Below are 16,115 nucleotides of genomic sequence, written 5' to 3'. Positions count from 1 at the left end.
TGTGAACTAAAAAAGGACAGAGCCCTATGACTGTGGGTCCCAGTCCCCACTGCTGGCAGTAAGTCCCCAGCAGTGAGCTGTATAAGCACCTTACATTCTGCACTTGGTTGAAAACAGCAAGGCAAGCATCCACTTGAGAAATGTTAACCCCTAGGAAATCCCAGCCTCAAGTCTTTCTCATCCCTTGGGAAGTACAAATTGGATAAAGAAGAAACCGATTAAAAACAAAACAAACAAATCATACTTAGATATTCTGGCTTTTCTCACCAGGGCTGGATTAAAGCGTGTACTTCAAAATAATAACAACTTAAGTCAATAAATAAATGTAAGGAAGTCCAAATGTTCACATGAAGACAACCGTGGTCATTTTTTGGCAATACCAGGTTCTCTTTTCTACCTGTTTGCTCAATCATGCTCTCCCTCTCCCTCTCTTGTTAGGGCCCATGCCCCTGCTTTACTGTTGCCAGAGGCTTGTACTTAGTTTGCCTTTTGGGTAGGAGCAGTTACTTCCACTCCCTACACCTGCCATAAATCATCTTTGTAAACAAAGCAAGTAGAAGAAACATATCCTGATATCCACCACATTCGGCTTTTGTTGATTCTGTTCACTTGGGAGCAGCTGCTTCTAGGGAATAAGAAGGTTGAGGCTGAAGAGTGAGGACTCTTCAGCTCCCCCCTGGCAGGACCTGGGAGAGGAAAGAGCCCTCAGCTGGTCCATCCTCCCCACTCCTGGTCAGCCTTCTGTTCTGCGATCAAAGTGGTGGGGTCACACTCTCGAGAACTGTGCTCAGCCCCCTCATCTCACACCCTTTCCCTCTCCCTGTGTGGCTGCCTCCCTCTTACATAACCATGCTGGTGACTGGCACCGTCATAAATCAATACTTTGCTCACTTTCACATCAAGTAACACTATCCAGGGAGGTGGTTTCAACAAAGGAGGAAGTATTAGGAGATCTAGGTTCAAATTAATGTTGCCCCTAGTGGTAAAGGACAGAGACCCTCAGACTGATGAAATGCGCTCAGAATTACTTAGACAAAGCGGATATTTGCCACTCTCTTCCCCTTCTCCTGTGTTTTTGTAGTGACGAGACCTGAAAGAAAAAAGTAGGGAGAACATAATGAGAGTAAATACGGTAATCTCTTCATTTGCTAGTTCAAGTGCTGGACTTGGGACTTAGGAGTGGCAATGGAGCCGCTTAGTGCCTACATCTGACTTGGACTGAAATATAGGTGAGAGACAAGATTGTCTCATATCTGGGGAAATCATAACCTACAACTAGGACAGGAAGAGGAAGCACTGCCTTTACTTCAGTGGGAATCTCGGCCTCAGCCTGCAAGCCAAGTGTTCACAGTGAGAAAAGCAAGAGAATAAGCTAATACTCCTGTCCTGAACAAGGCAGCAGCTCCTTGGTAAAGCTACTCCTTGATCGATCCTTTGTACCCGATTATTCAAAGTGGACCCCAGGAGAGAAGTCGGAGCAAAGAACTTACCACCAAGCAGGTATGGTTTTTCTTTCTTTCTCTTTTGCTGGGGACTGACCGCCCTTCAGCTCCATCCAAAAGATGTGTGTGAACACAAATATACCTTCTGTTTGAGGTAAGCATCATAGTGGGTCGTGAATCATGTTGGCCTTGCTGCTGTCTCCTCATTTCTAGGTTGGAAAAAAAAAAGCATGAAAACAATCACTTAATGTTGAGCCCCATTACTGATGCTCTCTGGTCCTGCACTAGCCTCCTAGAAAAATCACCCCAGGAGAAGCCTTAACTACTGCATGAGTTACCACAAGTCATACATACAACCAGCTCCCTGTTACAGAGCTGGAGTCCCTGGACCCAGGAAATACCACCCCCCAGGACTGTGGGAGCTGGGGACTATGGGAGCTGGGAGCAACTCAGTCCTGATTCCTTTTGGCCTGCTGGGTTAGTGCTGGCAGCCCCCTGAGGCCAAGGACAGCAGCATGACAGTCACCAGGACTCACCACTTCAAGGAGGGGTCCCTCAGAGCACCTGCCACACCCCTGCACAGTGCTGTGGCTGAGTTGGCTTCAGACCAGTGAGTTTTCTACCTCTACTATTGAAAGGGCACCTTGTCCCACAGAACCGAGTCTTGCCTGCATGTGGTCAGTGCCACCAAGTCCTTCTTCTCTCCACATTACAGCCCAGCTCGGTTGAAGCTATGGCCAGAGGCACTGCTTTAAGGCCACTCCATATCTAGGACAGGTCAACAGACACCTCTGAGACCATGAGTCTTGACTCAATGAATCAGCTATAGCGGGCACTATTCCTCTTCCACATGGCCTCTAATGATATGGCCAGAGTTGAAAGGATGCTAAGGGAGGCCTCAGAGCCTTATTTAATCAGTTGCTTAATGGGAAAAAGTATTTTTCGATACACAAATATGCTTTAAAAATGTTTTAGTTATGTCATGAAAGTCTAAACCTGGGGTTGACAAACTATGGCTCACAGGCTAACTCTGGCCGACTAGCTGTTTTTATAAATGAAGCTTTATTGGAACACAGCCATGCCCATTTGTTATGTATTGTATATGGCTGTTTTTGCCCTACAACATCCTTTCAGCTCTGGCCATATCATTAGAGGCCATGTGGGAGAGGAATAGTGCCTGCTATAGCTGATTCATTGAGTCAGCAAAATTGACCAATTGCAAAAGAGACAGTATGGCCCACAAAGCCTAAAATATTAACTATCTGGCCTTTAACAGAAAAAGTTTGCCAACTCCTGATCTAAAAGCTGTCAACTTGTTCCAAAATTATTATGGAATAAACCCAAGACAACCACAAAACTGACTAGACTAGTTTTTTTTAGGTAATAACTTTTTAAATTATAAAGTAATACATGATTTCATGCTCCGTGAAAATGAGAAAGCAGTATAGATAAACCTAAATTCACCTTTGGCCATTCTGTCAATCCTAATCTCCAGTTTCCCCAAAAGTACTTAGTGTGATATATTTACTGCCAGACCATTGTGTCTGTGTGTGTGTTCATCTATGCATAGATGTACTATTAAACATATCTGTTGCCATGTTGTTCTAATTCTGTTTTTCCACTCAATAGCATGACTTGGAGACTTTCCATATCTGTATAGAGCTCTACTTCATTTATTTTAACTGCTACGTCGTATTTCACAGTGTGCACTTCTTTTATTTAGCCGTTTTCTTTTCAATAGATATTTAAGCTTTTCCAATTTTGCAGTCTTACCAATGAACCTCACTGTGTTTGTCTGCTTGTAGACATGTGCAAGTATTGCACTAGAGGAACTACTGAGAAGTTGAATTGCCACATCACAGGATATATGTGGTTCAATTTTTGGCTGCCAAACAGCCCTCCACAGTGCCCGAACCGACTGTACTCCCACCAGCAGAGAAGTGGTTCCTCTACACTCCAAACAATGCTTGCTGTTTATTCAGTATTTTATTATTTTTTCCATTGAATTAGTGCAAATGACAACCCATTATTTCAATATTTTAATTTCCCTGATTATTAATGAAGTTGAGCATTCTTTTCATAGGACCTCTCTTGGCCATTGTATTTCTCTCCTTAAATTACCTATTCATATCCTTAGCTTATTTTATGTCGGATTTCTTTACTTCTTTGTAGAGTTTGTTATTTATTCTCAATGCAAATTATTTGATATGTGTGTAATATTCTCTCTAAGCCTTGTTTAAATCATACTTTTTAGCCAACAGTAGTGCCAGGTGAATAAAGAATAACTTATTGCAATACATTATTTCAATACTATTTATTGAAAAGTCCATCTTTTTCCTATTTGTTTGAAATGTCACCTCTATCATGTACTAAATTCCCACTTACACATGTCCATTTCTGTGTCCTTTTCTATTTATTTCCTATTCCTGAGCCAATTTCCACTATAATGTTTACCTTTTCTACTTGATTTTTTCCCCCAATAAATAGAAAATCTATTTTGTATTTTGATATTTTGCCTAGTTACCTTATGGAATTCTCTTAATAGTTATAAAAGCTTATCAGTTGATTCCTTTGGAATTTCTAGTTAGACAAACATATCATCTATATATAGTAAGAGTTTTGCTCCTTCCTTTCCAATCTTTACAAACCTTAATTTTTTGTGTCTTATTGGTTTTTCTTGGCCATCCAGCATAATGCTGAGTAGTAGCCATGAAAGAAGATAGTCTCAGAACTGATACATACAGTTGTGTGGGTTGTATACTGCACAATTCTAGGGGATACTGTTTACAAACACTTAGATGTCCTAGGCATTCTTGTCATGTTCCTGATTTCCATTTTTATTTTGTACTATGAACTCATTTGGAACCTTCTCTTTGGGATTCGTTGAGATTGAAATTGTTTTCCTCTAGAAGATTTATTTTTGCTTTTGCCAGGAACCTGAGGACAGAACTAACTGGGACCACCATAAGCTTGGGGTCTACTGGCCACACAAATAGTGAGAATCCTGACCCAAACTTACTTGATCGCAGGCCTGTTGTTAAGAATTTCAAAGGAGACTTTTCTTTTTGCTCTACCCAGAGCCAAGGCTGAGAAGGCCTGGGATAGACCTGTCTCCCTCCATGGTTTCTACTGAGGATGTCACCCTTAGGGGATCTTGAGTTTATAGTCAATGATCTGGTTAGGCTCCGGGCTTTGTCTCCTATTCTACCATTAAAATCCAGGCCCCAGGCCTACAGGAGTCCAGAAAACCCCAGGATAATCATGACTTCCCTTTCTCATGCCTCTGGCTTAGCATAATCTTATAAATTTTGGCCTCCTGAGACTTCCTTTACTTTCCTACCAGCTCAATCCTGCATGAAAAATGACATTCTTAAAAATTTAGTATTTCTAGGTGCTGTATACCAGGAGGATTTTCTCTAACCAACTTCTCCATCATAGTGCCAGCAATAAAATCTTTATTTTTTATTTTAATGAGATTGATTCTAATGCTTCTCCAATAAGATACATAGTAAAAGTGTTTAGTAACTATTCCAATCAAGTTAGTGAAGCTCTCTTCTATTCCTCTTGGTTAACCAAGAATTTTAAATCATGAATGAATATTGAGTTTTATTAAATGCTATTCAGCATTTATTAATTTCCTTATCATGTCTCCATAGTTAATTATATAGCTCATTCCAAGGGTGATGGAAGCAGAGATAACCCAATAGCCACTAGGACCCTTGGAATGCAGACCCATGATTTTTCCATTAAAAAGAACAATAAATTCAGGGAACGTGGACAACATTAATTCAAATTCTTAGTGTGGTTGCCATGTTCTGTTTGTTGAGCCATCAGACTCTTGCCCTCACACTTCAGATATTGGTGTCCTGGGCACAACCTGGGCAGGACAGGAGGAATGTGTAGGGAACCCCTCTTGCATACAGGAGCTTTTTAGGTGGCACAATTTGAAGGGGGCTGGGAAAAGTTCCCTGCAACACCTCCTGAACCTCCTTGAAACATGAATATAACAAACTGAATCTCCAACTGGAAATTGACATAAAGAGTCATATCCAAATCCCTCATGTAATGTTTGAAATAATTTTCCTGGATCTGTGTAAGTTCCAAAGAGTCAAACTATAAAATCACAGGCAATACTGGCACTACACATGCATTGATAAGACATAGGCAGTTAACTCACAGGCCACTGTGTCCTGTTAAATATTGGAAGAGGGTACTGTGTGTACTTATGACCTGGGCTGATGCCAGCTCTCAACCCTGATCTGTGTCTAGTAACCTTCTGACCTCTTGGATCTGATGACCAAGTCCCAGGAAGCATAAAGGCCAATTTTCATTTATGGCCCCCTGAAGATAGCAGCTGACTTCTCTTTCTTGAATTCATAAACTGTGACTTTGGCTATCTGAGTTTCCTCTGGCGGCCTGCCTCATGCCAGAGTCAATGAGGAGGCTTTTGTTAATAATACTTGATTTGTTTCATAAAGAATTTAAAACATATAGCCTCATTTTGTCCCCATGAATTCTGTGAAAAAACAACTTGCATCATGTATCTATTTACATGACAGGAAGAATCAGAATAAGGGAAAAGAAAAGATGTTCTGGCCAGGCATGATGGGTCATGCCTGTAATCCCAGCACCTTGGGAGGCGGAGGCGGGTGGATCACTTGAGGTCAGGAGTTTAAGACCAGCCTGGCCAAAATGGCGAAAACCCGTCTCTACTAAAAATACAAAAATCAAAAAGTTACAAAAATACAAAATGGAATTACAGGTGGCACACACCTGTAATTCCAGCTACTTGGGAGGCTGAGGCACGAGAATCGTTTGAACCCAGAAGGTGGAGGTTGCAGTGAGCAGAGATCGTACCATGGCATTCCAACCTAGGGGACAGAGTGAGACTGCCTCCAAAAAAAAAGAAAAAAAAAGTTCCGTCATTAATTGACTTCATGAACTGGAACACACCCCAGAGCCCCAGTTTCCTCATTTGCAAAAGGGATAATAAGAACTGCCCTGCTCCTGACTCCCTTATTCAACTTGGGATAATCCCTACCTTGCCTTCCTCACAGGCACCTTGACGCGAAGTTGTAATTTTGAAATCATTTTGTAAACAGCAAAACTTGTGCAAATGTGAGTTAAATTCACCAAACGTCTCCCTTCACTGAACAACGCCAACGGTTTTATAGGTTATCACTTGCCTGCATCTTAGAAATTTAGTATTCTTATATTACATTCCCCTTACCTGCTTTTTTCTCTTTATCCTCTGGCCACTTCTGCTATTAATACGTGTGTGTGGGGGGGTGTGTATGTGTATCTTGGAGATAGTAGGATGATTATATATATATTTAATTATGCGTGTGTATATATATGTGTGTATACACACATAATTAAATATATATAATCATGTGTGCGTATATATATATATATGTATGTATACACACACACATAATTAAATATAATCCTGTTATCTCCAAGAGTTTCTATCCCAAAGATTATGGTTTTTGTTTTTTTAACCATTTATCCCCTTTTACTTAGACTCTGTTGCTTCAACTTCAATTTGCCCACTCTTCTCTTCCCGTAATCTCAGTGACCTGGTTCCAAAGCTTGTGCTTTGACTCATTTGAAGACTAAATTTATCTGTATGTCCTCCCCACATCCTTTTCCTGGGAAGGAACTACCTCACCCTTAAATGTATATTGACTTTTAAAAAAATTATTATTATTATTATTTTAAGAGACAAGGTCTTGCTATGTCACCTAGGCTGGAGAGGAGTGGTATGATCATGGCTCACTGCAGCCTCGAACTCCTGGGCTCAAGCGATCCTCCCGCCTCAGCCCCCCAAATAGCTGGGACTACAGGTGTGTGCCACCATGCCCAGACACTTTTAAAATTTATTTTTGGTAGAGACAGAGTCTCACTTTGTTGCCCAGGTTCATCTGAAATTCCTGGCCTCAAGTGATCCTCCTGCCTCAGCCCCCCTAAGCATTGGGATTACAGGTGTGAGCCACCATCCCTGGCCATTATATATACAAATTTATTTATTTATTATTGATTGATTGAGACAAGGCCTGATTCTCTTGCCCAGGCTGGAGTGCAGTGGGACAATCATGGCTCCCTGTAGCCTTGACCTCCTGGGCTCAAGTGTTCTTCCTGCTTCAGCCTCCCAAGTAGCTGGGACTACAGGCACATGTCACCACACTTGGCTAATTTTTTATTTTTTTGTAGAGATGGCATCTCACTATATTGCCCAGGCTTGTCTCAAACTCCTGGCCTCAAACGATCCTCCTGTTTCAGCTTCCCTAAGTGCTAGGATTACAGGTGTGAGCCACTGTGCCCAGCCTGTATATTGACTTTAAACAACAATTTATAATGTGAGTCATTTCACATATCTCTTTGATTATTTATTTTATTTCCTAGCACCATAAAGGTGTTTTTATTGACAAGATCATCTCCATGCCAGTCTGTTTGTGTACTGCCAATTTTCTGTCTGGTTAGTTGGATTTCTTAGGTCCTGCTACTACTGCAAGTGTGGACTGCAGACCCACAGCATCAGCTCACCTGGGAGCTTGTGAGATGCTGAAGCTCAGACCCACCACAGACCTACTGAATGGGAATTTGCATTTTCATAAGCTCCTGGGTGATCTGTACGTACATGAAAGCTGGAGGATCACTGTCTTAGATTGTAAGCACAGGCTCCAGGTTACCTTAAACAGGGGCACTTCTGAAGCAGGCATGGGAGAGAAGGAAGGCAAAAATCTCAACTGCCAGGGCCCTGACCTCCTAGAGATTAAAATGTAGTTCAGAACTCAGGTTGGGATCAAATGCAGTTTAATTGATATGGTTATCTTTTTCTTCCTTATTGTAGTGCCTTTAACTACTGTATTAGTCCATGTTCACATTGCTGATAAAGACATACCTGAGACTGGGTAAATTACAAATAAAAAGAGGTTCAAAGGACTCACAGTTCCATGTGGCTGGGGAGGCCTCACAAACATGGTGGAAGGCAAACAGCATGTCTTACATGGTGGCAGGCAAGAGAGAGAATGAGAACCAAGCGAAAGGGGTTTCCCCTTATAAAACCATCAGATCTCATGAGACTTATTCATTGCCACGAGAACAGTATGGGGGAAACCACCCCTATGATTCAATTACCTCCCACCAGGTCCCTCCCACATATGTAGCATTATGCAAGCTACAATTCAAGATGAGATTTGGGTGGGGACACAGCCAAACCATATCAACTACTGATGTTACTTTCCTTTGCTTCCTTTCTTTCTGCTGCTTCTCCTCCTCACGGCTTCTGTTTCCTCGGGGCCCTTCCTGCTTCATAGCTTCCCTGTTCTGCCTTCTCTCTGAGTGCACTGTGGCTGCTATGCACAGGGCAGGACTGAGGCACCCCAACCAGTCTACTATTTTGGCTTCCCTTTCAATTTAAATTCAATGAAAAATTCTTTAAATATTTGATCGACATTTATTTGGTGATGTTCTTTTTTTAATTTGTGGTAAAATATACAGAAGGAGCAGGATTGAAAAAATAATTAATTAATTCTGGTAAAATTCAAATAACAAATTTTACCATCTTAAGCATTTCTAAGTGTAGAGCTCAATAATGTTAAATAGACTTCCATCATTGTGCAGTCAATCTCCAGAGGTTTTTCATCTTTTAAAATGGAAACTCTACCCATTAAACAATTCCCATTCCCCTCGCCCCACAGGCCCTGGCAACCACCATTCTACTTTCTGCTTTCATGAGCTTGACTACTATACCTCATATTTGTCTTTCTGTGACTGGCTTATTTCACTTAGCATAATGTCCTCAAAGTTCATCCATATTGTAGCATGTGTTAGAATTTCCTTTTTTCAAGGCTGACTCATATTCCATTGTATTTTGTCCCATGTTTTGTTTATCCATTAATCAATTGATGAAATTTGGGTTGCTCCTACATTTTGTCTATTGTGAATAGTGCTGCTGTGAACATCAGTGTACAAATATCTCTTCAAGACCCCGATTTCAGTTCTTTTTGGATATACATCCAGAAATGGTTGCTGAATTATATGATAATTCTATTTCAATTTTCTGAGAAATTGCCATATTGTTATCTATAATGGCTACACCGTTTTTACATTCCTACCACCTGAGTCCAGGGTTCCAATTTGTCTACAGCCTTGCCAACACTAGTTATTTTCTGTTTATGTGATAGCAGCCATCCTAAGGAGTATAAAGTGATGTTTCATTATGGTTTCCCTTTGCATTTACCTTATGATTAATGACGCTGAATACTTTTTCATGTGCTTGTTGGCAAGTGATGTTCTTTTAAATGTGTACTGTGTTCTTTATAGTCAAAATAAGTAATTTATTCTGTGTAATTTTCCAAACCACACAACTTCTTGGAAGACATGTTTAAGTGTTTACATAACAAAACAGTACATTTCTTCCTTACAAACAGCCCTACGCCACATATTATTCCATTTCTGGTTCTGTCTGCCAACTTCAATGGGCTGTCCTCAGGGTTGGGTTGGCTGGAGTGGCCCTGTGTAACATGCATGTGAGTGTCCCTGAGCACCGTACAGATACTAGTCTGCATTGTCAAGGAGTGTTTTAAGTCTGCACCTCAGGGTGATGACTGCTTTGGTAGGAAAGGAGGCAATTTAAAATTCACCTGATTTCTGATTTGTTCCAATAATGTTTTGGTGTCTTTGAATATGGCAGCCCCCTAGGCAGCAGTCCAGCCAGCAGACCTTATAACTTAGCTCTGTCTGTATGTCTGACATCCAGACTCACTAGAAGAGGATCTAAATGGGTCAGGGAATTACTTGTCCCTGGGACAGAGCAATTACACCATCCCTCACAGGCCGCAGAAGGCCTATGGACCTTTGTTTGGGCAAGGCCTATGGACCTTTGTTTGGGCACCAGGAGCTCCTCTGAGAGCAGGTTTCGGGTGGGCTTGGCCTCTAGAGTGGCCTCCTCCTGCAAGGTCAGGCTAGATTAACATCTGTGAGAGTCTCCTGTACAAGGAGAGGTGGGAAGCTATGAACACTCCTATGTAACACCATTTGTCCCCTTGTGTAATTGCTTCACCAATGTTGACAGCTCATGTGACACACCTATCTTCTTCTGATGGAGGAAGGAAGTAATACCCAAAAGAATTCTTTGATCATCCCTGTCCTAAAAAAAAGTTACTTGATGGGTCTCTTGTCAAAATCAGTGATATGGTTTGGATGTTTTGTCCCTTCCAAATCTCATGTTGAAATATGACCTCCAGGCCGGGCACAGTGGCTCACAACCGTAATCCCAGCACTTTGGGAGGCCGAGGTGGGTGGATCATCTGAGATCAGGAGTTTGAGACCAGCCTGGCCAACATGGTGAAACCCCGTCTCTACTAAAAATATAAAAATTAGATGTGGAGTTCAGAGTGGAAACAGGTGTGAGAGGGTTCAGCTGAAGAAAACATAGCTGCCAAGTGTTTGAGTCCATCGGCATGTTTGGGCTGGCCTTAGCTGTTGCAGGAGGCCTGGTGAACTCTGCTTTATATAACATGGATGCTGGGCACAGAGCTGTCATCTTTGACCGATTCTGTGGAGTACAGGATATTGTGGTAGGGTAAGGGACTCACTTTCTCATACCATGGGTACAGAAACCAATTATCTTTGACCACTGTTCTCAACCACGTAATGTGCCAGTCATCACTGGTAGCAAAGATTTACAGAATGTCAACATCATACTGTGCATCCTCTTTGGGCCTGTCACTAGCCAGCTTCCTCGCATCTTCACCAGCATCAGAGAAGACTGTGATGAGTGTGTGCTGCCATCCATCACTACCGAGATCCTCAAGTCAGTGGTGGCTCGCTTTGATGCTGGAGAACTAATCACCCAGAGAGAGCTGGTCTCCAGGCAGGTGAGCGACGACCTTACGGAGCGAGCAGCCACCTTCGGGCTCATCCTGGACGATGTGTCTTTGACACATCTGACCTTCGGGAAGGAGTTCACAGAAGCAGTAGAAGCCAAACAGGTGGCTCAGCAGGATGCAGAGAGGGCCAGAACTCACTGGCCACTGCAGGGGACGGCCTGATGGAGCTGTGCAAGCTGGAAGCTGCGGAGGACATCACGTACCAGCTCTCTTGCTCTTGGAACATCACCAATCTGCCAGCAGGGCAGTCCGTGCTCCTCCAGCTGCCCCAGTGAGGGCCCACCCTGCCTGCACCTCCGTGGGCCAACTAGGCCACAGCCCCAATGATTCTTAATACTGCCTTTCTTCTGCCTCCACTCCAGAAATCACTGTGAAATTTTGTGATTGGCTTAAAGTGAAGGAAATACAGATAAAATCACTTCAGATCTCTAAAAAAAAAAAAAAAAAAAAAAAATACAAAATTTAGCTGGATGTGGTGGCGCATGCCTGTAATCCCAGCTACTCGGGAAGCTGAGGTAGGAGAATCACTTGAACACAGGAGGCAGAGGATATAGTGAGCCGAGATCGCGCCACTGCCCTCGGGAGTGGGTGACAGAGCAAGACTCTGTCTCCAAAACAAAAAACAAAACAAAAAAAAGAAATGTGACCTCCAATGTTGGAGGTAGGCCTAGTGGGAGGTGTTTGGTCATGGGGGTGGATCCCTCATGACTGGTTTGGTACCCTCGGTAATGAGTGATTCTCACTCTTAGTTCATACAAGAGCTGGTTGTTTAAAGAACCCGGCACTTCCTCTCTCTCTTGCTCCCTCTTGCTGTGTGAAGTGCTGGCTCCCGCTTCACCTTCCACCATGCTTGGAAGCTTCCTGAGACCTCACCAGAAGCAGATGCTGGTGCCACGCTTGTACAGCCTTCAGAAGCATGAGCCAAACAAACCTCTTTTCTTCATAAATTACCCAGCCTCAGATTCCTTTGTAGCAATACAAAATGGACTAACACAATCAGATCTCACTGTAACTCTGGAAACTTGCTGCCCACCCATTTTCTTCTAGCCAAAGTCCACTTTTTCCCCTCCAGAGTTACCACAAGGAAAATGAACAGCCTCAATCCTTGCCACTCAGGCAAGATTAAAGAGTTACAGTGCAGCAGAGAGGCAGGACAGGACCACTGTGGGCCAAGCGATCCCAACTCTGCCCAATCAGTAGAGGCTGCCTTCTGGAGGCTGTAGAGAGGATCAGTTTCCTCACCTCTTCCAGCTTCTAGATGCCACGGCAATCCTTGGCTCACAGCCCCTTCTTCCATCTTCAAAGCCAGCAACTTAGCATCTGACCCTTTTTCCACATCACGTCTCTTTCTCTGATCAAACCCAGGAAAGTTTTTCTAATTTTAAGATTCATGTGATTAGACTAGGCCTGCCTGGTTAATTCAGGACACTCCCCATCTCCAGGTTCTGTACCCTCATCACAACTGCAAAACCCCTTTCGCCATATAAGGAAACATATTCACATGTTCTGGGGATAAGGGTGCAGACAACTTTGAGGGCCATTATTCTATCTACCATAAGGACACGATCAAAAACATTATAGAGGCATGCACGCAATTAGTTAATGAAAGTGTTATGACATTTTTCTGAATTCTGTGATGTTGTTACTTATCGTTTTTAATGTTTGTCATTTGTTGTGATTTCTTTTCTCATTCTTTCTTACAAATATTCTCTTTGGTACATAATTTTGTATTTGTAATTTCGTATTTTTTTAAATTATTTTTTAGACAGGGTCTCACTCTGTCACCCAGGCTGGAATGCAGTGGCACGATCCTAGCTCACTGCAGCCTTGAACTCCTGGGCTCAGGCAATCCTCCCACCTCAGCCTCCCAAGTAGCTAGGACTATAGGCATGCACCAACATGCGCAGCTGAGTTTTTTGTTTGTTTTTTGGGGGTGTTTTTTTTTTTTTGAGATAGAGTCTCACTCTGTTGCCCAGACTGGAGTTGTGTGAACATGGCTCACTGCAGCCTCAACCTCCTGGGCTCATGTAATCTTTTCACCTCAGCCTCCTGAGTAGCTGGGACCACAGGTACGTGCCACCACACTTGGCTAATTTTTAAATTTTTTTGTGGAGACAGGGTCTCACCGTGTCACCCAGGCATGTCTTGAACTCCTGGGCTCAAGTGATCCTCCCACTTTGGTCTCCCAAAGTGCTGAGATTATAGGTGTGAGCCACTCACCCAGCCTTTTTTTTTTTTTTTTTTAAGAAATAGGGTGTTGCTATATTGTCCAGGCTGGTCTCATACTCCTCACAATTGATCCTTCCACTTCAGCCTCCCAAAGTGCTGACATTAGAGGCATGATCCTCCACACCTGGCCTATATTCTTTTTTCTTAAATAGGACTGCCCAGGCCAAGCGCCATGGTTCATGCCTGTAATCCCAGCATTTTGGGTGACCAAGGCAGGTGGATCACCTGAGGTCAGGAGTTCAAGATTAGCCTGGCCAACATGGTGAAAAACCTGTCTTTACTGAAAATACAAAATTAATCTGGTGTAGTGGCCCATGCCTTGTAGTCCCAGCTACTCAGGAGGCTGAGCCAGGAGAATCGCTTGAACCCGGGAGGCAGAGGTCGCAGTGTGCCAAGATCGTGCCTTTGCACTCCAGCCTGAGTGACAAGATTGAAACTCTGTCTCAAAATACATGAATTAATTAAATTAAATAATGTAAAATAAAATAAAATAGGACTGCCCAAATTGTGTAAGCCTCAGAACCCACGTAAGCTGACTAAAGGGCACCTCTACTTGCCCACTGACTAACCTGAACACCAGATGAAATTTCTCTTCCAAACACCACTAGTTGGGGAGTCGGCTTTTGGCTGGGGTTGGTCAGTGCACAGGCCAGTAAGGGAGCTGGGCAAGTGCAGAAGTGGAGACTAGCTGTGTCCCAGACAGGAGAGGACTCTCCGGCTGTGACCCTGGAGAGTCCTTTAGCAGGGCAAAGTGCAACGTAGGCAGACCTTAAGGGATGCCTCAGTAACAGATAAGCTTTGTGTGCCTGCGGGGGGACGGGAAGAGGGTGGGGCAGGAGAGGGAGATAAAAGGACTGTGAGGCATTGTACTGTGAATTCCTTCAGTCTACTGCTCTGCTCAGCCAGTCAGCCCTGCCTCCCTTGTTTACGACCACACAGCACTGCTGTGTGTCTGCCTTTCCTTGTGACTCTTCTCTAGCCTCTGCATGGCCAGCAGCCCTCTTCTTTTCTCCTACTCTCTTAAGAAACACGCCCATCACCTGCAGTTTCTCTGAGCTCCCCGTTAATCTGCCTTCCTCATCTCCTAATGCTGCCTCCTCCCTCCCATTGCCAGTGCCTGGAAATAGTCAAGGCCGGGTTCTGTTCTTTTGCTTGAATTTCTTTCACTTGGCTTCTTGACTCTTTCTAAACTACAATTCCCCCATTCTCACTGCCTTAGTTTTCCGTCTCTCTGTGTTTCTCAAACGATATCCCACCACGCCCTGACAAGGGCTTCTCTCTCATACATCATCACCTTTCTAGTATTTTGCTAGAAATATATAGTGGGATTTTCTCTTTTGCCCTCCATTGTCACTAAACTTCCCAACCTAATCGGCAGTGTCTTGCACCTTCTACTGATCATTTCATTCTTTCTTGCACTAAAGATGACCACTTCCCACGTCTGTACTCAATTCCAATTTGGCCCAGATGTATCTGCAGCACTCACCCGTGTTCTCACGCCGAGTCTCTAAATATTTGACTCCAAAGGTCACTAGTGGATCACCTCCCTGCCTCTCACTTTCCCCCAAGGCACAAAGTCTTCTCCCAGCACCTCCCTTTAGTCCTTCCCTTCCTTGTGTTTCTTCTGTAGGGGGAGGAACATGTTCAACTTTGTGATTTTTTTCTAGTTTGTAGTTGTGATCTACCCTATACCACTGAATCATCTCAAATCACTTAAACACTCACACCAAGTGTGCCGCGCTTCACGGCTTAATCCCCTGTTGATCAGAAAACCCCAGGTCCCTGGAACTGAAGCAGGGTCTCATTCAGCCTGACATGACCTGAAATTTCTCCCTGACTCCTTTCCCAGCCCCCAGACAGGGGACTTGCAAGAGTCCCTGTATTGAGCCTCCTTGGAACCCACTGTCCTCCGTTGGTCATGTTCCACCCAGCAGGTTCTGTTTAGTTCTAATCCTCAATGCTGCTTCGCATCCCTTCCTTGCTCCATTGTCCAGCCCTGAGCTCACTCAAGCCTTGTACTGCTCTCCGCTTTTCCCTTCCCTCCCAACCCTATTCCTCTCCTCCCTACATACTCCTGGGAGCCTTGCTCCTTCTGTAGCAGAAACTTCACACACATTTTCTTTCAAATTCCCCTCCATTGCTATCTCCAGTTGCACCGCTCTTCTTCATTTCTTTCCCTCCACGTTCAAACTTGTCTTCTCTGGAGGGTATGCTCTCCTGGGGGCTCCCCCTGGCCCGGTCTCAGCGTGGCGTCTGCCTTTCTGGTTCCTTCCCACCTTCTCTCCCCTCACTTCTTGCCCTAGGCCGGATCTGTCTATGGCAACAGCCTCTGCAGCAGTGCGCTCTCCTCTTCCTCTTCATGCCCAAAGCAATGTCAGCCTCTCTCAGCAGCTTCCATTTTATTGTAGGGACACTAAGTACAGAGAAGTTAGTGAGCAAAGTGAGTTAGTTCAACATCAGTGGCAAGGGCTAGGACATGGCCTCCTGACTATGACAACAAGACAATGCCCACTATATCTCCAGCCGCCAGGAGCAAAAAACGAAGTCC

At 43.7% G+C, this 16,115-nt stretch overlaps 1 protein-coding gene and 1 pseudogene across 1 annotated transcript in view; both read left to right on the top strand.

Moving 5' to 3' along the window:
• The first annotated feature begins 412 nt into the window (after positions 1 to 412).
• NR1I2 (nuclear receptor subfamily 1 group I member 2) overlaps positions 413 to 16,115 on the top strand; it is a 37,633-nt gene continuing 21,930 nt past the window's right edge. The window contains exon 1 of the mRNA XM_002813243.4: positions 413 to 2,052. Within this exon, the coding sequence (XP_002813289.1) occupies positions 1,958 to 2,052 (95 nt within the window). The 5' untranslated portion in view covers positions 413 to 1,957. The remainder of the gene's footprint in view (positions 2,053 to 16,115) is intronic.
• Positions 10,980 to 11,786, top strand: LOC103890094 (prohibitin 1-like; annotated as a pseudogene).

The sequence above is a fragment of the Pongo abelii genome, chromosome 2, assembly GCF_028885655.2.
Source record: "Pongo abelii isolate AG06213 chromosome 2, NHGRI_mPonAbe1-v2.0_pri, whole genome shotgun sequence".
NCBI classification, from domain to species: domain Eukaryota; kingdom Metazoa; phylum Chordata; class Mammalia; order Primates; family Hominidae; genus Pongo; species Pongo abelii.
This window is presented reverse-complemented; position numbering and strand designations above follow the sequence as displayed.